Genomic DNA, 22,002 nt, shown 5'->3' with positions numbered 1-22,002 from the left:
AATAACTAATAAGGTGCATGATATTGATGATGATAGAGTAGCTAGCATTTACTGTGCCTGCTACTTATCAGGCACTCAGCTACATGAATTTCAACATCAGTACTATTTTACAGGCAGAAAACTACACTTCAACAAGCTTATATAGCTTTCCTGAGGTCACAGGGCTGGTCAGGTAAACTTAACAGCCTGCAATGCTGTTTCCTAGTTAGGGAAAAGTAACTAGAAATGTTAGAAACAGATGGCTGACAGAAGGGAGAAAATCCAGACTATTTAAAATCCTCACTGTCTTTCCCTTGAGTAAAGGAGAGAAAGGAATGAGCATGTGTTAGGAAAACATCAGTAATTTTTCTTGAGTAATTCCTGTGATAGCCTCTGATCTGAACATGCCTCGTGGATCACCTTCATTAATCCTCCTAGCAGCCCTGGGAGATAAGTCCTGCCTTTGCTCTGCTCATTTTACAGGCATGGAAGCTGAAGTCAGATAAATGGTACAGCCAGGATTAGAACCCAGAGGTTGTGCTTTTACTTTTACTTTCTGTAACTCCTTTAAGTTCTCCTTCATCAACCTGGAGACAGCACCTTGCAAGGCAGTTGATATACTCAATCTCATTTCTTTGTCCTAATACCCATGGGAGATTTATTGTCTCCATTTTCGGATGCCCTAGGGTTCCAAGTCATGTAGTAGCTCCCAGTCACCCACAAAGCAAAGACAGACTTGTTCCCTTGCCTCAAATCTGTACCAGGACGTTTGTCTCCAAAGCAGACATGAAATCCAGGCTTATGAAGAGCTCTTATCATTGAACTCTCTTCCTCTGCTGTGGCTTCTGCTTGATTTATCAGTGTTTCTGGCATCTCATTGTGGAAAATCAATTCCTCTCTTCACACATATCTGCTGCTTTCTTTAGCTTCTTGTCACTGCCCAGACATGCATTCCTGATTCTTCAAACAAACAAGACAAATCTAAACAGGAAGGGTGTTCAAGGGCATCCAAATGCTGTGCTGTTGCTGTTGGGTCTGTGAGTGCAGTGCCTAGAACAAGAACAAGCTGCTTGGGCAGTTTCTCCCAGAATCCTTGGGTTGGCTCTGCTTCACTTTGTTTCTTCCTCTTGAAACATAGCCACACCTCTGGGTAGAACAGGGCAAGGTAGACAGAAATGGCTGGGATAATACAGGATGCTGGTCCTGCTAGGTTCCTTCCCTCTAAATAAAAGCTGAAGGTCCCTGAAGAAAGAGGGTAAAAGAATCATACTTAAGATCTCTGAAGAGTAACTTAAAGAGTGGGAACAAGTTAAGAAAAAAATTTTACATGCATGAGATGCAAAATATTTTTTTATCATTAGTTATAGTTACTAAAAGGGAAGGAGACACTTCAAAACTATAGTGAAACTTGAAGCTTGAGAATTAAAAGAGAATAACTCTCCGTGGAAAAGAACAGATATAAGGGATGGTGGTGGTTTTGTTTCAGGTTTTTTATTTGCTTTTAGGGGTTTTCGTTTTGTTTTTGTTGTTGCTTTGGGGTTTTTTTGTTTAGAGTGTGCTATCAAGTCACATCATGTTGTCTTTATTTATAATGACAAACACACAGATTCATCTGTATTCCATCCAAATAGGCAAAGGGAGGTTTTCTCAATATCTGAGGCCTGGTCTACTGCCATGCCAGTGAGCCCACATTAATCTTTAAAATCCTTGATCTGCGTTCCTGCACAGTATTGATTCATTTGGCATGGGGACTTTCTGATTTGTTTTTCAGTATCCTAAAGATTTTCAGTAGTTTTTCAGGAACTGCTGGTGGTGGCTAGTGAGGGAAGGCCTAGCAGGTACTGTCCCAGGGCTCCACCTCTGTGCAGCCTACCTTTTTATAAGTAGGGATTCTGCTCAGAATTATATCAAAAAGGGAATTGCAAAGGGGTGAAGATATTGTGAATTTTTAGGAGTATTTTCAAGTGTCAGGTTTGAAAATTGACTAACCCTGGTGAGAGGAGGAACTGCCCTGTTGAAACTGGACCTGTGGGTGGGGAGAGGGAGCCCTCTGGGGGATATCTAGAAGTGACCTCCACCCACAGTGCATAGCTGGCTTCCCCATTCTCCCCGATCAAAATTTATAGTCTGGTCTGTAGTGTACTTTTTTATATAGTTGAGGTCATACTGCTTACATAAACTGCTTCTTCCAGTAATCAATATATTGCAAGCTTTCCCTCACACCATTAAACTCCTAAACATACATTTTAATGGATGTACAATATTCCATCACATGTATTTAATCATTTTCCCACTGGAAATTTAGATTGACATTTTTTTTTTCTTTCCACTACAATAAATGACACTCTGATGAAAATCTTTGTCCATAAATTTTTGTCAACATTTCTCATTATTTCCTCAGGCTAATTTCCCAAAAGTGGAATTTTTGAGTTGACAGATATCATGCCTATAGAACTCAATGTATTTTGCTAAACTTTTTTCCAGAAATGCTAGATCAGTTTATATTCCCACAGTGAGATATAATAATGCATAATTTCAACTGACTGCTCTGCATATAATGTTTTGTTTTGTCAAGAGAAGAGAAAAAAAGAATATTTTTATTAGGAAATTATCTTTTGCCCTCAGTAGCTATTTAAAGAAGAAAAATGTATACATGTACAAGAGTGGGAGGAAAAAATTTTTTTTCTAAAAATGAAAGTGAGAAAATGTACCAGCCAAGAAATAGAACTGAATGATAGTATATGGGGCACAGTTACTAATCAGCTGAAATATTTTCAATTATAGGAATTTTTCAATATTCCTAAAATATTGAAAATACTTTGCTCCCAGAACACTGACTCGGGGATGCAGGCACATTTCATGCTCAGAGGTACGAGTGCAGGACTTTCAAAATCTTGAGAGAGAGAATTACATTATATTCAGATCCTACATTTGAAACACGAGGTTAGAAGTAGGGGTACCAGCAGCTGTCCTCCTGGGAGACTGTCTTCTTAGTCAACCGATATTGGATGCTTAGGTTCAAATCATGGCTTTGCCACTTACTTTGTGAATTTGGTCAAGTCAGTTACTCTTTCCAGGATGCTGTTTCCTTTTCTATCCAAAAAGGGACATTTTAGCATCCTTGTGAGGACAGAGATAATGCCATGAGGTCCTCCGCACTTTGTCCAGAGCTGTGTTGTCCAATACAGCAATCTCACGTGGCTGCTGAGCACTGGCAATGTTGCTGTTCAGTCGCTAAGTCGTATCCTGCTGTTTGCTGAATTGAGACATGCTGTAAGTGTGCAAATGCACACCAATTTCAAAGACTTAGTACCAAAAAGTATCTAAACTATTTTATTATTTTGATATTGTTACATGGTGAATGATACTAGTTTAGATATCTTGGCTCCAAATAAAACACGTCATTAAAATTATTTCTTTCACTTTTCAAATGCTTCCTTTTTGTTCTTTAATGTGGCTTGCATTTTATTTTTATTGGAAAGCACTGCTCTAGAACATAATAAAGATTCAAATATTTTTTAAAAGAAATCAAGGTGGGTTGTTTCTCCATCACAGAGTTGCCTGGGTATTGTTTTATTTTTGTGGGGCAGGGTGGGCATTCAGTTCCTAGGACACTGTAGGACCTTGGGCTGGGGTCCTCTGGCCTGGATGGTTTCCAATTGGCTAGGGTAAGGATGTTGTATATTGTTTCATTGTTTGTCAGGGGAGTGAGTGAAGAGTTTAAAAATAGCATCCCCCTCCCTCCTCTGGCCCCATGCTGATCCCTCCTGAGTTATTTCTGTTGGCTGCATTAGCAGCCTGACATTTGATTCATTCAGTGGGCCCTGCCTCGGTCCTTTAAAACAGAATGGACAGTTAGTGAAAGGTCAAAGCCACTATGGCTGGTGGTAGCTGCCCTGGGCCATGACAGGCAGAGGAGACACGGAGAATTGAAGAAACAGTAATGGCAAAATGCTTGGTCAAGATCCAGACTCGGAGGGGCCTCCGCCTGCAATTAGTGAACCACTGCAACAGCAATGTGTTTGTCCGTCTGCTGAGACACAGTTCCAAGATCACAGCCAGAAACACGGGTACGTGCCCTGCAGTGCGCTCTGGTCTGCACCTCAGAAGGGTGCAGGCTTCCAGCTGCCACTCACCCGAGAATGTCAGAAGTCTGTGATAAGGATGAGAAGGAGAAAGAGGGAGAAAAGCAGGGAGGCAGGACGGAGAGTGGGCAGGCACTGAGAGAAAATGGGAGGGCTTCAAATGGAGGTCCTGACACTCTCATTAAGTGAAATGGTAGGAAGTCATCCTAAAGGCTAATGAATTACATGCTAGTCAGTAGCTCGGTTAGGAAGGAGACAGTGGTGGTGTGTCCAGTCCATTGGCTCAGGAATGAGGGGTGATTACAGACAAGGCAGATTGGATGATCAAAACATGCTCCTCCCTCCTTTCATTGTTTAAAGGGTAAGATCTTCAAGCGTGCTTTCCTGGATGAGGCAAGACCCTCCTACATCTTCAAAGTAGAGCTGTCCTAAAATATGGTCCTGAAATACAGTATCAGTTAAAGAATTGGGATCAAACTGAGGTTCTGCCAGTTTCCTTTTCATTGAAAATGTATTTTGTGGTCCTTGGAGGAAATGGGAATATATATATATATGTTATATGTGGTTTTCACCAAATGATTAAAATTTTAAAAATCCTGGGAAATGTCTGGAATTGGCCATACCTCATGCACATTTGTGGAAATCACTCCTAAGTGAACTTAGTTGTATTTGTATAATGACATAGATAATAGATGATGTGTTCTCATAAAAGATATGTTAAAGTATAATTTTATAGAATGTTTTCCTTGATCCTAATGTTCCTGATAGCCAATCTATGTACATTGACATGTAGAATGGATATAGGATTTTTTTTTTATCATAAATGGGATTGTTCGATATGTATTATAGTTCCTTTTTTTCAGTTTATCATATGGCATGACGGACTTTCTGTATCAATACATATTAATCTGTATCCTTTTGAAATTGGCTGAATAATATCTTACAGTGAAGACATATCATAATTTAATCACCAAATTATTACTGGAAATTGATATTTCCTATTTAGTGGCTGTAACAGACAGTGCTGCCAAGGAATGTGCGTATACAAGTATTTCTTTATGACAGATTCTTAAAAGCATAACTGCTGATTTGACAGATATACACATTTTAAATTTTTATGGAAATGGGCAAACAAATTATCCTCTGAAAAACTAATACTCACTAAAAAGGTGAGTACAAGAATGACTTCTTCCCCACATAAGCACTAACCCTGATGTGACCAATTTCTAAGACTGAAAAAAAAAATGACATTTTATTATTTTAATATACCTGTTCCTTTTTACATGTAAAGGTGAGCATCTTTTCAGAGGATAATTACCCATTTGCATTTCTGCTTGGAATTACTTGTTTACTTTGTGCATTTCTGTTTCATTTTTGTCCTTCCCTTATAGATTGTGAGAATTCTTATATTATCTTTTTTCCTCCTAATTTGTTCTTGGCTTTTAATTTTGTTGTTGTTCAGTTGCTCAGTAGTATCCAACTCTTTGTGACCCCATGGGCTGCAGCACTCCAGGCTTGCCTGTTCTTTAATTTCCATTGAGTCAGTGATGCCATCCAACTGTCTCATCCTCTGTCGCCCCCTTCTCTTCCTGCCTTCAATCTTTCCCAGCATCAGGGTCTTTTCCAATGAGTCAGCTCTTATATCATGTGGCCAAAATATTCATGCTTCTTTTTGCCTTTAGGATTGACTGGTTTGATCTCTTTGCTGTCCAAGGGACTCTGAAGAGGATTCTGCAGCATCACAATTCAAAAGCATCAATTCTTCGTCATTCAGCATTCTTTATGGTCTAACTCTCCCATCCTTACATGACGACTGGAAAAACCATAGTTTTAACTAAATGGATCTTTGTCAGCAAAATGATGCCTCTGCTTTTTAATATGCTGTCTAGACTGATCGTAGCTTTTCTTCCAAGCAGCAAGCATCTTTTAATTTCATGGCTGCAGTCACTGTCTGCAGTGATTTTGGAGCCCAAAAAAGTAAAATCTGTCACTGTTTCCATTGTTTCCCCATCAATTTGTTATGAAATGATGGGGCCAGATACCATGATCTTAGTTTTTTGAGTATTGAGTTTTAAGCCAGCTTTTTCACTCTCCTCTTTCACCTTTGGCTTTCGGGGTAGCTCAGCTGGTAAAGAATCCACCTGCAATGCAGGAGGCCCCAGTTTGAATCCTGGGCCGGGAAGTTTCCATGGAGATGAGATAGACTACCCACTCCAGTTTTCTTGGGCTTCCCTGGTGGCTCAGATAGTAAAGAATCTGCCTGCAGTGCAGGAGACCTGGGTTCAATCCCTGGGTTGGGAAGATCCCCTGGAGGAGGGCATGGCAACCCACTCCAGTATTCTTGCCTGGAGAATCCCATGGACAGAGGACCCTGGCAGGCTACAGTTGCAAACTGTCAGATGTGACTGAGTGACTAAGCACAGCTTTCACCTTCATCAAGAGGCTCTTTAGTTCTTCTTTGCTTTCTACTATTAGAGTGGTGTCATCTGCATAGCTAAGGTTATTGATATTTCTCCCAGCAACCTTGATTCCAGCTTGAGCTTGATTCCAGCTAGATGTAGCCTGGCATTTCACATGATATACTCTGCATATAAGTTAAATAAGCAGGGTGACAATATACAGCCTTGACGTACTCCTTTCCCAATTTTGAATCAGTCCATTGTCCCATGTCCAGTTCTAACTGGTGTTTCTTTACCTGTATACAGTTTCTTAGGAGGCAGGTAAGGTGGTCTGGTATTCCCATCTCTTTAAGAATTTTCCACAATTTGTCGTGGTCCACTCAGACAAGGGCTTTAGAGTAGTTAATAAAGCAGTAGATGTTTTTCTGGACTACCCTTGCTTTTTCTATGATCCAATGGATGTTGGCAATTTGCTCTCTGGTTCCTCTGCCTTTTCTAAATCCATCTTGTACATCTGGAAGTTTTTGGTTCACGTACAGTTGAACCCTAGCTTGAAGGATTTTGAGCTTTTAACTTATTTTAATGTTAACTTTGTAGCACAGGTACTTTTCATATGCACAGACAATTTCTACATGTGCAGACTTATTTTCTGAGTTTTATGTTTTGTCAGTATCCCTCATTCCAAGACTATAAACATGTTTCCTGTGTTTTCATCCTCAAAATTAATGCGTTAGCTTTAACTATGTGAAATTTCTGATAGTCAACTGCCTTTGACCTACAAAAATAGTGATTTCATGTGGTTTGATCTAATATTTGCTTTTAACTGACTTGCTGACTTCTTTGGAATTTTAAATGTGTGTTTGACAGAAAGTAGGGATATACTTTTTCTCCTTTCCAATTGGTTAATGATTTTTCTCAGAGTTATTTATCATAACCTCTCATTATTTTCAAAGGTATATTTCTGAATTGCATATTTTATTATTCCTGCTCCATTATGAACAATAGTATAGTTTTGACATCAGATAGGTCAAATTCCCCCTTATGGATCTTTTTTTAGCCAGAGTTTCTTGATAATCCTGTGCACTTTCTCATTTGTCATTTTTGAAAATGTGTTGAGATTTGTATTAAAATTGCAGTGAATTTTAATTAGAAGAGATATGGATCTTCAAAATAATTAAGTTCTCCTATTCAGGAACATTGTTATATTCCTTCATTTTTCCAAGGTATTCTTTTATGTTATTCAGCTATGTTTTATTATTATCTTCATGCAAGTTTTGAGTATTTCTTATGGATATCCTAGATATTACGTGCCTGTTCTAATTTGTGTGTTTAGCTCTTTTGAATGGGATTTTCCATCATCATACTTTTACATGGTCTTTGTTGCTTTCAAGCTGAACACCTGAACTGACTTATAATTAACCCCCCTAGCTTCTTATTAGAATCTTTGCCTTTTCCTGTAGCTGATACAATAACCTAGAGACAATGACAGTTTTGTGCCCTCCTTTCCAATATTTATGCTTCTTATTTTCTGTCTTTATCGTATGGCATTATCGAAGTTCACCACAATGATGCTGAAGTGCAGTGAGGGTTTTCTGTCATGTTCCCGATTTTGGTGTGATGATTGATTGTGATGACAGAGAGACCCATGAGATGCTGGCAGCTGCATCAGTTAGGACACCAGTAGCAGCAAGTAACTCGAACAAACCCTGGTTTAGATAATAAGGTGATTTATTGTCCAAGACTGCACCAAGGCCAGAGTCGGGAGGATTCCAGGATGGAGAAGCCAGGTTCATTTCATCTCCCTGCACTGCTCTTGTCAGTTAGCCAGAACTCCCCTCAAGCCATTTGCCGTCAGCATCACAGGATAACTGCCAGAATTCCTGGTGTCTTCTTCACATACAATGTCAAGGGAAAGTCCGTTATCTGTCCAGTATGTTCTTCTTAGAAGCAAGAAACCTTTCTCAGAACTTCCCCCCTCCCCACGCAACTCTTCCCTTCATGTTTCATTTTCAGGCTTGGCTCACATGCCCACTTCCAAACCAGAGACAATTAAATTACTGTGATTGGCTTAGACTAATTATCTGGGAGAGAAATGGATGAGTCAACCATGGAAACTATAAGATAAGCATCTATGTAGGAGAGCCTTCTGAGAGAAGGTGAAACATTAAATCTTAAAGAATGAATAGGCGCCATCTGGGTGCAGAAGGACTTTCCAGGGAAAGGCAGTTTGTACAAAGTCAAGGAGGCATGATATAGTGTGACATATTTGGGCATCTGATGCGAACAGACGACTCATTGGAAAAGTCCCTGATGCTGGGAAAGATTGAGGGCAGAAGGAGAAAAGGGCATCAGAGGATGAGATGGCTGGATGGCATCACCGACGCAATGAACATGAACTTGGGCAAACTCCAGGAGATGGGGGGGACAGGGAAGCCTGGCATGCTGCAGTCCATGTGGTCACAGAGTTGGACACAACTAGGCGACTGAACAACGACAACAAAATAAATAGGAATGATGGAAATGTGTGGGGTAGAGGTGTGCTTTATATACTAAAATGGAGTTTAAATTTTATCCTGAAAGGCATGAAAAACATTTTAAGAAGAGAATTCATACAACTAATTAGGCATTTAAAATTATTTTTCTGGCAACAATTCAGGAGTGAGACTGAGATCAGGGAAACCAGTGAGGAGGTCACTCTATTATGCAGTTGAGAAGTGATGATCATGGGGTGATGGAGAGGTGGGGATCCCTTTGAAGGGAATGGCTACCCACTCCAGTATTCTTTAGGCTTCTGTGGTAGCTCAGATGGTAAAGAATCTGCCTGCAATGCAAGATACCTGGGTTCAGTCCCTGGATCGGGAAGATCCCCTGGAGAAGGGAATGGTTACCCACCCCAGTATTCTTGACTGGGAAATCTCATGAACAGATGAGCTTGGTGGGCTACAGTCCATAGGGCTGCAAAGAGTTGGACATGATGGAGTGACTAACACTTTCACCTTTTTTCACTCTCAAGCATGGGGCGATGGAGAGGCAGGGACCACTTTGAAAGTGAATATAGTGGCAGAGTTTGTAGAAGCTGGTGACAGGTTAGGAGTAAGCAGTGAGTGAAAAGTTACGGCCAACCCTTAGATTGCTGGTGTGGGCAGAGGGTGGTGCTCTTTATTAATATTATGTAGTAACGAGTAGAGGAGGAAAAGGCTGGGGTGGGACATACATTGCTTGGATTTGGAAATACTGAGGTTGATGATCCTACACTCAGGTGTGTGGTGAGTCTGCAGCTCACTGGATAGTTTTGAGTTGAGATGGGTCAGAGATGCAGTAACATGTATTTCTCAAACTAAGTTCTGTTCAAACATCTCTGGTCAAGTTAAACCAGTTTTTTAAAAATAATTATATGTATTTATTTATTTTGACTGTGCTGAGTCTTCATTGCTGTGCAGGCTTTTCTCTCATTGCGGTGAGCAGCGGCTACTCTTCATTGCAGCGTGTGGGCTTCTCATTGTGGTGGCTTCTCTTGTGGAGTGTGAACTGTAGGACATGCAGGCTTCAGTACCTGCAGTACATGGGCTCAGTGGTTGTGGCTCACCGGCTTGAAAGGCTTAGTTGCTCCATGGCAAATGGCATCTTCCCCAACCAGGAACTGAACCCATGTCTTCTGTATTGGCAGGTGGATTCTTTACCACTAAGCCACCAGGGAAGTCCTAAACCAGTTATTAAGTTAAATAAAACAAAACTGGTTTCTTGTCCTTAGGATCTTTCAGACATTTTAATGTGTAAATAGTAATGTTATTGAGTGTTTACTAAGTGCTAACCACTTCCCACATGTTTATTTATGACTCCTCTGTGCACAATATCCCCATACGATATGGCCTGAATTTTTCCCATTTTATAGATTTTACAGAAAAGAGTGACTTAGTAGCTTGTCCAAGGTTACATGACAATACAAGGCCAGGATTCAGATATAGAATATTTAAGAGAGAGCTTATAATCTCTTTAATTTCAGTTTATGGGGCATAATTGACAAAACTGAATGATATTTAAAGTATACATTGTAGCAATTTGATACACATTGTGAAAAGTTCCCCCTAATTAGTACATACATTACCTCACATATTTATCTTTTTTTTAAATGAGAACACTTAAGTTCTACTCTCTCACATATGTCAATTATGTAAAACAGTATTATCAACTATAAAGATCATGTTTTACATTTGAACATCAAACCTTATTCATCTTTCAGCTGAAAGTTTGTACCCTTTCCCCATTTCTCTCACCGCCTAGTCCATGGCAACCATTTTACTACTTTCTTTTTTTTTTTATTTTTTTATTTTTAACCTTTACATAATTGTATTAGTTTTGCCAAATATCAAAATGAATCCGCCACAGGTATACATGTGTTCCCCATCCCGAACCCTCCTCCCTCCTCCCTCCCCATACCATCCCTCTGGGTCGTCCCAGTGCACCAGCCCCAAGCATCCAGTATCGTGCATCGAACCTGGACTGGCAACTCGTTTCATACATGATATTTTACATGTTTCAATGCCATTCTCCCAAATCTTCCCACCCTCTCCCTCTCCCACAGAGTCCATAAGACTGTTCTATACATCAGTGTCTCTTTTGCTGTCTCGTACACAGGGTTATTGTTACCATCTTTCTAAATTCCATATAGATGCGTTAGTATACTGTATTGGTGTTTTACTTTCTGGCTTACTTCACTCTGTATAATAGGCTCCAGTTTCATCCACCTCATTAGAATTGATTCAAATGTATTATTTTTAATGGCTGAGTAATACTCCATTGTGTATATGTACCACAGCTTGCTTATCCATTCATCTGCTGATGGACATCCAGGTTGCTTCCATGTCCTGGCTATTATAAACAGTGCTGCGATGAACATTGGGGTACACGTGTCGCTTTCCCTTCTGGTTTCCTCAGTGTGTATGCCTAGCAGTGGGATTGCTGGATCATAAGGCGGTTCTATTTCCAGGTTTTTAAGGAATCTCCACACTGTTCTCCATAGTGGCTGTACTAGTTTGCATTCCCACCAACAGTGTAAGAGGGTTCCCTTTTCTCCACACCCTCTCCAGCATTTATTACTTGTAGACTTTTGGATCGCAGCCATTCTGACTGGTGTGAAATGGTACCTCATAGTGGTTTTGATTTGCATTTCTCTGATAATGAGTGATGTTGAGCATCTTTTCATGTGTTTGTTAGCCATCTGTATGTCTTCTTTGGAGAAATGTCTGTTTAGTTCTTTGGCCCATTTTTTGATTGGGTCATTTATTTTTCTGGAGTTGAGCTGTAGGAGTTGCTTGTATATTTTCGAGATGAGTTGTTTGTCAGTTGCTTCATTTGCTATTATTTTCTCCTATTCTGAAGGCTGTTTTTTCACCTTGCTAATAGTTTCCTTTGATGTGCAGAAGCTTTTAAGGTTAATTAGGTCCCATTTGTTTATTTTTGCTTTTATTTCCAATATTCTGGGAGGTGGGTCATAGAGGATCCTGCTGTGATGTATGTGAGAGAGTGTTTTGCCTATGTTCTCCTCTAGGAGTTTTATAGTTTCTGGTCTTACGTTTAGGTCTTTAATCCATTTTGAGTTTATTTTTGTGTATGGTGTTAGAAAGTGTTCTAGTTTCATTCTTTTACAAGTGGTTGACCAGTTTTCCCAGCACCACTTGTTAAAGAGATTGTCTTTAATCCATTGTATATTCTTGCCTTCTTTGTCAAAGATAAGGTGTCCATAGATGCGTGGATTTATCTCTGGGCTTTCTATTTTATTCCATTGATCTATATTTCTGTCTTTGTGCCAGTACCATACTGTCTTGATAACTGTAGCTTTGTAGTAGAGCCTGAAGTCAGGTAGGTTGATTCCTCCAGTTCCATTCTTCTTTCTCAAGATTGCTTTGGCTATTCGAGGTTTTTTGTATTTCCATACAAATTGTGAAATTATTTGTTCTAGCTCTGTGAAGAATACTGTTGGTAGCTTGATAGGGATTATATTGAATCTATAAATTGCTTTGGGTAGTATACTCATTTTCACTATATTGATTCTTCCAATCCATGAACATGGTATATTTCTCCATCTATTAGTGTCCTCTTTGATTTCTTTCACCAATGTTTTATAGTTTTCTATATATAGGTCTTTAGTTTCTTTAGGTAGATATATTCCTAAGTATTTTATTCTTTCTGTTGCAATGGTGAATGGAATTGTTTCCTTAATTTCTCTGTTTTCTCATTATTAGTGTATAGGAATGCAAGGGATTTCTGTGTGTTGATTTTATATCCTGCAACTTTACTATAGTCATTGATTAGTTCTAGTAATTTTCTGGTGGAGTCTTTAGGGTTTTCTATGTAGAGGATCATGTCATCTGCAAATAGTGAGAGTTTTACTTCTTCTTTTCCAATTTGGATTCCTTTTATTTCTTTTTCTGCTCTGATTGCTGTGGCCAAAACTTCCAAAACTGTGTTGAACAGTAATGGTGAAAGTGGGCACCCTTGTCTTGCTCCTGACTTTAGAGGAAATGCTTTCAATTTTTCACCATTGAGGATAATGTTTGCTGTGGGTTTGTCATATATAGCTTTTATTATGTTGAGGTATGTTCCTTCTATTCCTGCTTTCTGGAGAGTTTTTATCATAAATGGATGTTGAATTTTGTCAAAGACTTTCTCTGCATCTATTGAGATAATCATATGGTTTTTATTTTTCAATTTGTTAATGTGGTGTATTACATAGATTGATTTGCGGATATTGAAGAATCCTTGCATCCCTGGGATAAAGCCCACTTGGTCATGGTGTATGATCTTTTTAATGTGTTGTTGGGTTCTGATTGCTAGAATTTTGTTAAGGATTTTTGCATCTATGTTCATCAGTGATATTGGCCTGTAGTTTTCTTTTTTTGTGCGATCTTTGTCAGGTTTTGGTATTAGGGTAATGGTGGCCTCATAGAATGAGTTTGGAAGTTTACCATCCTCTGCAATTTTCTGGAAGAGTCTGAGCAGGATAGGTGTTAGCTCTTCTCTAAATTTTTGGTAGAATTCAGCTGTGAAGCCGTCTGGACCTGGGCTTTGGTTTGTTGGAAGATTTTTGATTACAGTTTCAATTTCCGTGCTTGTGATGGGTCTGTTAAGATTTTCTATTTCTTCCTGATCGAGTTTTGGAAAGTTGTACTTTTCTAAGAATTTGTCCATTTCTTCCACATTGTCCATTTTATTGGAATATAATTGTTGATAGTACGAGAGTACTATCCTTATGATCCTTTGTATTTCTGTGTTGTCTGTTGTGATCTCTCCATTTTCATTTCTAATTTTATTGATTTCATTTTTCTCCCTTTGTTTCTTGATGAGTCTGGCTAATGGTTTGTCAATTTTATTTATCCTTTCAAAAAACCAGCTTTTGGTTTTGTTGATTTTTGCTATGGTCTCTTTTGTTTCTTTTGCATTTATTTCTGCTCTAATTTTTAAGATTTCTTTCCTTCTACTAACCCTGGGGTTCTTCATTTCCTCCTTTTCTAGTTGCTTTAGGTGTAGAGTTAGGTTATTTATTTGACTTTTTTCTTGTTTCTTGAGGTGTGCCTGTATTGCTATGAACTTTCCCCTTAGGACTGCTTTTACTGTGTCCCACAGGTTTTGGGTTGTTGTGTTTTCATTTTCATTCGTTTCTATGCAAATTTTGATTTCTTTTTTGATTTCTTCTGTGATTTGCTGGTTATTCAGCAGCATGTTGTTCAGCCTCCATATGTTGGAATTTTTAATAGTTTTTCTCCTGTAATTGAGATCTAATCTTACTGCATTGTGGTCAGAAAAGATGCTTGGAATGATTTCTATTTTTTTGAATTTACCAAGGCTAGCTTTATCGCCCAGGATGTGATCTATCCTGGAGAAGGTTCCATGTGTGCTTGAGAAAAAGGTGAAATTCATTGTTTTGGGATGAAATGTCCTATAGATATCTATTAGGTCTAACTGGTCTATTGTATCGTTTAAAGTTTGTGTTTCCTTGTTAATTTTCTGTTTAGTTGATCTATCCAGAGGTGTGAGTGGGGTATTAAAGTCTCCCACTATTATTGTGTTATTGTTAATTTCTTCTTTCATACTTGTTAGCATTTGTCTTACATACTGCGGTGCTCCTGTGTTGGGTGCATATATATTTATAATTGTTATATCTTCTTCTTGGATTGATCCTTTGATCATTATGTAGTGACCTTCTTTGTTTCTTTTCACAGCCTTTGTTTTAAAGTCTATTTTATCTGATATGAGTATTGCTACTCCTGCTTTCTTTTGGTCCCTATTTGCATGGAAAATCTTTTTCCAGCCCTTCACTTTCAGTCTGTATGTGTCCCCTGTTTTGGGGTGGGTCTCTTGTAGACAACATATGTAGGGGTCTTGTTTTTGTATCCATTCAGCCAGTCTTTGTCTTTTGGTTGGAGCATTCAACCCATTTACGTTTAAGGTAATTACTGATAAGTATGATCCCATTGCCATTTACTTTATTGTTTTGGGTTCGAATTTATACACCATTTTTGTGTTTCCTGTCTAGAGAATATCCTTTAGTATTTGTTGGAGAGCTGGTTTCGTGGTGCAGAATTCTCTTAGCTTTTGCTTGTCTGAAAAGCTTTTGATTTCTCCTTCATACTTGAATGAGATCCTTGCTGGGTACAATAATCTGGGCTGTAGGTTATTTTCTTTCATCATTTTAAGTATGTCTTGCCATTCCCTCCTGGCTTGAAGAGTTTCTATTGAAAGATCAGCTGTTATCCTTATGGGTATTCCCTTGTGTGTTATTTGTTGTTTTTCCCTTGCTGCTTTTAATATTTGTTTTTTTGTGTTTGATCTTTGTTAATTTGATTAATATGTGTCTTAGGGTGTTTCACCTTGGGTTTATCCTGTTTGGGACTCTCTGGGTTTCTTGGACTTGGGTGATTATTTCCTTCCCCATTTTAGGGAAGTTTTCAACTGTTATCTCCTCAAGTATCTTCTCATGGTCTTTCTTTTTGTCTTCTTCTTCTGGGACCCCTATGATTCGAATGTTGTAGCGTTTAATATTGTCCTGGAGGTCTCTGAGATTGTCCTCATTTCTTTTAATTCGTTTTTCTTTTATCCTCTCTGATTCATTTATTTCTACCATTCTATCTTCTAATTCACTAGTCCTATCTTCTGCCTCTGTTATTCTACTATTTGTTGCCTCCAGAGTGTTTTTAATTTCACTTATTGCATTATTCATTATATATTGACTCTTTTTTATTTCTTCTAAGTCCTTGTTAAACCTTTCTTGCATCTTCCCAATCCTTGCCTCCAGGCTATTTATCTGTGATTCCATTTTAATTTCAAGATTTTGGATCAATTTCACTATCATTATTTGGAATTCTTTATCAGGCAGATTCCCTATCTCTTCCTCTTTTGTTTGGTTTGGTGGGCATTTATCCTGTTCCTTTATCTGCTGGGTATTCCTCTGTCTCTTCATCTTGTTTAAATTGCTGAGTTTGGGGTGTCCTTTCTGTATTCTGGCAGTTTGTGGAGTTCTCTTTATTGTGGCATTTCCTACTTTCTGTTTCTATGAGTTTGACTTTTCCTTTTTCTTCAGGTTCCACATATAAGTGATACCATGATGTTTTTGTCTTTCTCTGATTTATTTCACCTAGCATAATGCCTTCAAGACCCATCCATGCTGTCACAGATGGCAGGGTTTTCTTCTTTCTTATGGTTGAATAATATTCCATTGTGTACATATACTACATCTTCTTTATCCATTCATCTGTGCTGTGCTGTACTTAGTCTGAGTCTTTGCAACCCCATGGACAGTAGCCTGCCAGGCTCCTCTGTCCATGGGGATTCTCCAGGCAAGAATACTGGAGTGGGTTGTCATGCCTTCCTCCAGGGGATCTTCCCAACCAGGGATCAACCCAGGTCTCCTGCATTACAGTTGGATTCTGTACCATCTGAGCTACCAGGAAAGCCCAAGAATACTGGAGTGGGTAGCCTATCCCTCCTCTAGGGGATCTTCCCAACACAGGAATCGAACTGGAGTCTCCTGCATTACAGGCAGATTCTTTACCAGCTGAGCTACCAAGGAAGCCCATCCATTCATATACTGATGGCCATTTAGGTTGTTTCCATATATTTGCTATAGCAGGTAATGCTGCAGTGAACATAGGAGTGCAGATTTCTCTTTGAGATCCTGTTTTCATTTCCTTTGGATATATACTCAGAAGTGGAGATTGCTAGATCATATGGTAGTTCTGTCTAATTTGGGGGGAAACTCCATACTTTTTTCCATAGTGGGTAAGCCAACAGTGCACAGGAGTTCCCCTTTTCCTGCATCCTCACCAGCACTTGTAATCAGCAAAAACAAGACCTGGAGCTGACTGTGGCTCAGATCATGAGCTCCTTCTTGCAAAATTCAGGCTTAAATTGAAGAAAATAGGAGAAACCACTAGACCATTCAAGTATGACCTAGATCAGATCCCTTATGATTATACAGAGGAGGTGACTAATAGATTCAAGGGATTAGATCTGGTAGACAGAGTGCCTGAAGAACTATGGATGGAGGTTTGTAACACTGTACAGGAGGTGGTGACCAAAACCATCCCCAAGAAAAAGAAATGCAAGAAGGCAAAGTGATTATCTGAGGAGGCCTTATGGATAGCTGAGAAAAGAAGAGAAGTGAAAGGCAAAGATATACCCAACTGAATGTAGAGTTCCAGAAAATAGAAAGAAAAGATTAGAAAGTCTCTTAAATGAAAAATGCAAAGAAATAGAGGAAAACAACAGAATGGGAAAGACTAGAGATCTCTTCAAGAAAATTGGAGATAACAAGGTACTTAGATTTCATGCAAAGATGGGTACAGTAAAGGACAGAAATGGCAAGGACCTAACAAAAACAGAAGAGATTAAGAAGAGGTAGCAAGAATACACATGAGAACTATCCAGAAATGTCTTCATGACCCAGATAACCATGATAGTGTGGTCATTCACGTAGAGCCAGACAACCTGGAGTGTGCAGTCAAGTGGGCCTTAGGAAGCATTACTATGAACAAAGCTAGTGGAGGTGACAGGATTGCAGCTGATCTATTTCAAATCACAAAAGATAATGTTGTTAAAGTGCTGCACTCAATATGCCAGCAAATTTGGAAAACTCAACAGTGGCCACAGGACTGGAAAAGGTCAGTTTTCATTTGAATCCCAAAGAAAGGCAATGCCAAAGAATTTCCAGGCTGCCCTACAATAGTATTCATTTCGTATGCTAGCAAGGTAATGCTCAAAATCCTTCAAGCTAGACTTCAAATATACATGAACCAAGAATTTCTAGACTTACAAGCTGTATTTAGAAAAGGCACAGGTAGAGATCAAATTGCCAACATGCACTGGATCATAGAAAAAGCAAGGGAATTTAAAAAAAAAAAAAACCATCTACTTCTACTTCATTGACTATGCTAAAGCTTTTGACTGTGTGTTCACAACAAACTGTGGAAAACGAGAAACCTGTATTCAAGAAGCAACAGTAAGAATTGGACATGGAATAACAGACTGGTTCAAAGTTGGGAAAGGAGTACATCAAGGCTGTATATTGTCACATTGGTTTTTTAACTTAAATGCAAATACATCATGGGAAATGCCAGGCTGAATGAATCACAAGCTGGAATGAAGACTGCTGGGAGAAATATCAACAACCTCAGATAGGCACATGATACTACTCTAATGGCGGAAAGCAAAGAGGAACTAAAGAGCCTCTTGATGAGGATGATAAAGGAGAGTGAAAAAGCTGGCTTAAAACTCAGCATTCAAAAAACTAAGATCATGGCACCAAGCCCCATCACTTCATGGCAAACAGATGGGGAAAAAGTGGAAACAGTGTCATATTTTATTTTCTTGGGCTCCAAAATCACTGCAGACAGTAACTATAGCCATGAAATTAAAAAACACTTGCTCCTTGGAAGAAAAGTTATGACAAACCTAGACAGTGTATTAAAAGGCAGAGACATCACTTTGCAGACAAAGGTCCATATAGTAAAGCCTATGGTTTTTCTACTAGTCTTGTACGGATATGAGAGTTGGACCATAAAGAAGGCTGAGTGCCAAAAAGTTGATGCTTTTAAATTGTGGTGCTGGAAATACTCTTGAGAGTCCTTTGGACAGCAAGGAGATCAAACCAGTCAATCCTAAAGGAAATCAACCCTGAATATTCATTGGAAGGATTGATGCTGAAACTCCAATACTTTGCCCACCTGATGTGAAGAGCTGATTCACTGGAAAAGACCCTGATGCTGGGAAAGACTGAGGTCAAGAGGAGAAGGGGGCAATAGAGGATGAGTTGGTTGGATGGCATCATCGACTGAATGGACATGAGTTTGAGCAAACTCTGGGAGATAGCGGAGAACAGACAAGCCTGGCGTGCTGCAGTTTATGGGGTCACAAAGAGTCAGACACAATGACAAACAATAATATATAAACTAGATAAACCACAAAAACCTACTGTATAGCACAGGAAAACTATACTCAGCATCTTGTGAAAGTGAAGTCTCTCAGTCGTGTCTGACTCTTTGCGACCCTGTGGACTGTAGCCCACCAGGCTCCTCCGTCCATGGGATTCTCCAGGCAAAAATACTGGAGTGGGTTGCCATTTCCTTCTCCAGGGGATCTTCCCAACCCAGGGATCGAACCCAGGTCTCTCGCATTGCACGCAGAGGCTTTAACCACTGAGCTACTAGGGAAGCCCTGGGATCTTGTAATAACCTATAATAGAAGAGGATTTTAAGTCATTTTGCTGTACATCTGAAACTAACACATTATAAATTAATTCGCTCAGTTGTGTCCAACTCTTTGCAACCCCATGGAGCCCATGAGGCTCCTCTGTCCATGGGATTCTCCAGACAAGGATACTGGAGTGGGTAGCCATTCCCTTCTCCAGGGGATCTTCCCAACCCAGGGATCAAACCTGGGTCTCCTGCATTGCAGGCAGATTCTTTACCATGTGAAGCACCAGGGAAGCCCATAAGTCAACTATATTTCAATAAAACTTAAAAAATAAAATAAAATATTGGCTATATTCCTGGTGTTGTACAATATATCCTAGTTGCTTATTTTATACCTAATAATTTGTACCTTTTAATCCCCTACGCCTATGTTGCCCCTCCCTCCTCCCTTCCCTCCATGGAAACTGCTAGTTTTTTCTCTTTATCTGTGATTTTCCTTCTATTTGTTATATTTGCTGGTTTGTAGTGTTTTTTATATTCCTCATATAAGTGATAATATACAGTATTTGCCTTTGTTGACTTACTTCACTTAACATAATGCCTTTCAAGTCCATCCATGTTGCTGCAAATGGCAAGATTTTATTCTTTATGGCTTAGTAGTATTCCACTGTATGTATACACAACATCTTCATTGTTCCAATACCTGTTGGTAGATAGGTTGCTTCCTTATCTTGGTGATTGTAAATAATGTTGTTATGCACACTGGGGTTCATCTGTCTTTTTGAATTAATGTTTTTAAGTTTGTTTTTTTTTTATATAAACTGAAGTTTTTTGGATGTACACAAGAGTGGAATTTCTGGGTCATGAGGTAGTTCTATTTTTAGTTTTTGTTTGAGGAATCTCCATATGGTTTTCCACAGCCATAACTTTTTGATGAGATCTTATACTCTTAACCTTAATAGTAATATCCAAAAGGTGATAGTGTGCACAATTTCCTAAATTAATTTCAAGGAAAAATGGGCAAGGACACTAATGACATGCAGAACTGTACAGAGGAATGCTGCAGGAGCATGGTGGAGCCATGCATACGGTTGAGATTCCAAGTGGCAGGCTACAGTGTGACAAGAGCAGAGAGCTGAGGCTACCACAAGTAGACATGAAAAGACTGTGGGAAAGACAGAAATAGCTTAGAATCATGAGACAGAAACCAAGAGAGTGTGGAGTCACAGAGGTACAGTGGCCAGGAGAAGGGCAGGAAAGAGTGCACATTGTCTTCAACAACATGCTAATCATTGGATACCTTGGTGAGAGACACTTCAGTGTCTGGAAGGGGCAGTTGACTGTTGCAATGTAAGGACAAGGATTGATTCTCTTGAATTCTAGATATTGAAATCAAAATCATCGTAAAAGGTTTCAAAATGTTCAGCTCCTCTTATTAGAGGCATGAGTAAGACATTGGTGGGTGATAACAAAGGGAAGTGAGATTGGTGCTCATGGCTGGGAAGAACATTAGGATTTCCTGTGAAGTGTGTGTGCGTGTGTGTGTGTGTGTGTGTGTGTGTGTGTGTGTGTGTGTGTCTAAGTTTCCATTCGTCTATACTTTCCTGAGTCACTGGGATGACTCTAACGGGTTTTAAATAGAATGAACAGGCAGCCTCCCAAGTTTATTTGGAGGCATCAAGTACATTTCTAGTTGAGATATTTTGCAGCGCCCATGCCTGAAAGTGAAACTCTCCTCTGAGAATGTACAAGTCATCCTCAGGATATTTTCTTTTAAACCGAATGTTCTTCTATAGATTCAGCAGAAATAGCTCTGCTGTATGTGACACAAGCTTCACTTGAAGTATTAGACTTTATCCCCAACAAAGGGAAGATAAAAGAGTCACATAGGTTTATGACATACTGTGTTACTATAGGTGGAAGTCTGCATGCTACTTAATGTGGATAGAAAACATTTTACGGACTGATAGCACATGCAGAATAAAATAAACTTGAAGGTTTATTTCTAATCTAAACCACTAACCCCCACAACAGTAAGTGGTTTTATTTATTTATTTTGCTTCTCTCCTGGCCATGATTCAATCACAGGAGCTGTGACATAGAAACATAATTAGGTGACTATAAAATCTACTAGGCAAACCTTTCGGGGGTAAAATAGGCATTTTAATGCTGCTAGGACAGCAGGCAATAGGAACTATACCAGGCAAATAGGGACCAGTGCTCACCTTACATATAATGATACTGTGGTTTCAGCAAATGAAATTGGCCAATAACATGGAAGATTCTTCCTCTTTTATTGAGAAGTGAGGGTCCCTCTGGGCCTCCCAGATTGCCTTCTCTTCAGGAATGTAAATAAGACCATGGTGGTTACTCCAAAGCTTTGGAGTCAGGCAGGCTTGGGCACAAACTCCTGCTGTGTTGTTTCCTGGAGTCATGACCTCGTGCAAGTTACTTAACCTCTCTGAGCCTCACTTTCCTCATCTCCTTTTTATGAATATCATATGATCACAGGCCTAAAATGTCTAGCCCTGTAAAAATTAAAAATCTTAGTGCCCTTGTCTTTTTCCCTCTTCTGCAATGTTCTTCTATAGATACAGCAGAAATAGCTCTGCTTGTTATATGCAGGTGATTGGTGCTTTCAGGGAAAGCCCATGTATAGTTTTAAGTGCGACATTTTATTGAGACCTAGACTAAGATCAAGCCACAGAATGCTGGAACTGGGAAAGGTCTGGTCAATTTTTAGGTTAAACAGTCCAAGACTCAAGACACAAAGAAAGTTGGGTGGAATGGAATCTAGGTCCCCAGAATTCCAGGCTATAGCTCCATCCATTTCATCCAATTTCCTAGAAGTGG

At 39.3% G+C, this 22,002-nt stretch overlaps 1 protein-coding gene across 22 annotated transcripts in view; it reads left to right on the top strand.

Annotated features, from left to right (window-relative positions):
- FRMD3 (FERM domain containing 3) overlaps positions 1 to 22,002 on the top strand; it is a 396,931-nt gene that overhangs the window by 341,298 nt on the left and 33,631 nt on the right. Inside the window, exon 1 of one of the 22 annotated variants that reach the window (XM_055578906.1) lies at positions 3,802 to 4,049. The exons of the other annotated variants lie outside the window; for them this stretch is intronic. Within the exon in view, the coding sequence (XP_055434881.1) occupies positions 3,923 to 4,049 (127 nt within the window). The 5' untranslated portion in view covers positions 3,802 to 3,922. Of the gene's footprint in view, positions 1 to 3,801; positions 4,050 to 22,002 lie in introns of those variants that run through there. 22 annotated transcript variants of the gene reach the window in all.

This window comes from Bubalus kerabau, chromosome 4, assembly GCF_029407905.1.
Source record: "Bubalus kerabau isolate K-KA32 ecotype Philippines breed swamp buffalo chromosome 4, PCC_UOA_SB_1v2, whole genome shotgun sequence".
NCBI classification, from domain to species: domain Eukaryota; kingdom Metazoa; phylum Chordata; class Mammalia; order Artiodactyla; family Bovidae; genus Bubalus; species Bubalus kerabau.
This window is presented reverse-complemented; position numbering and strand designations above follow the sequence as displayed.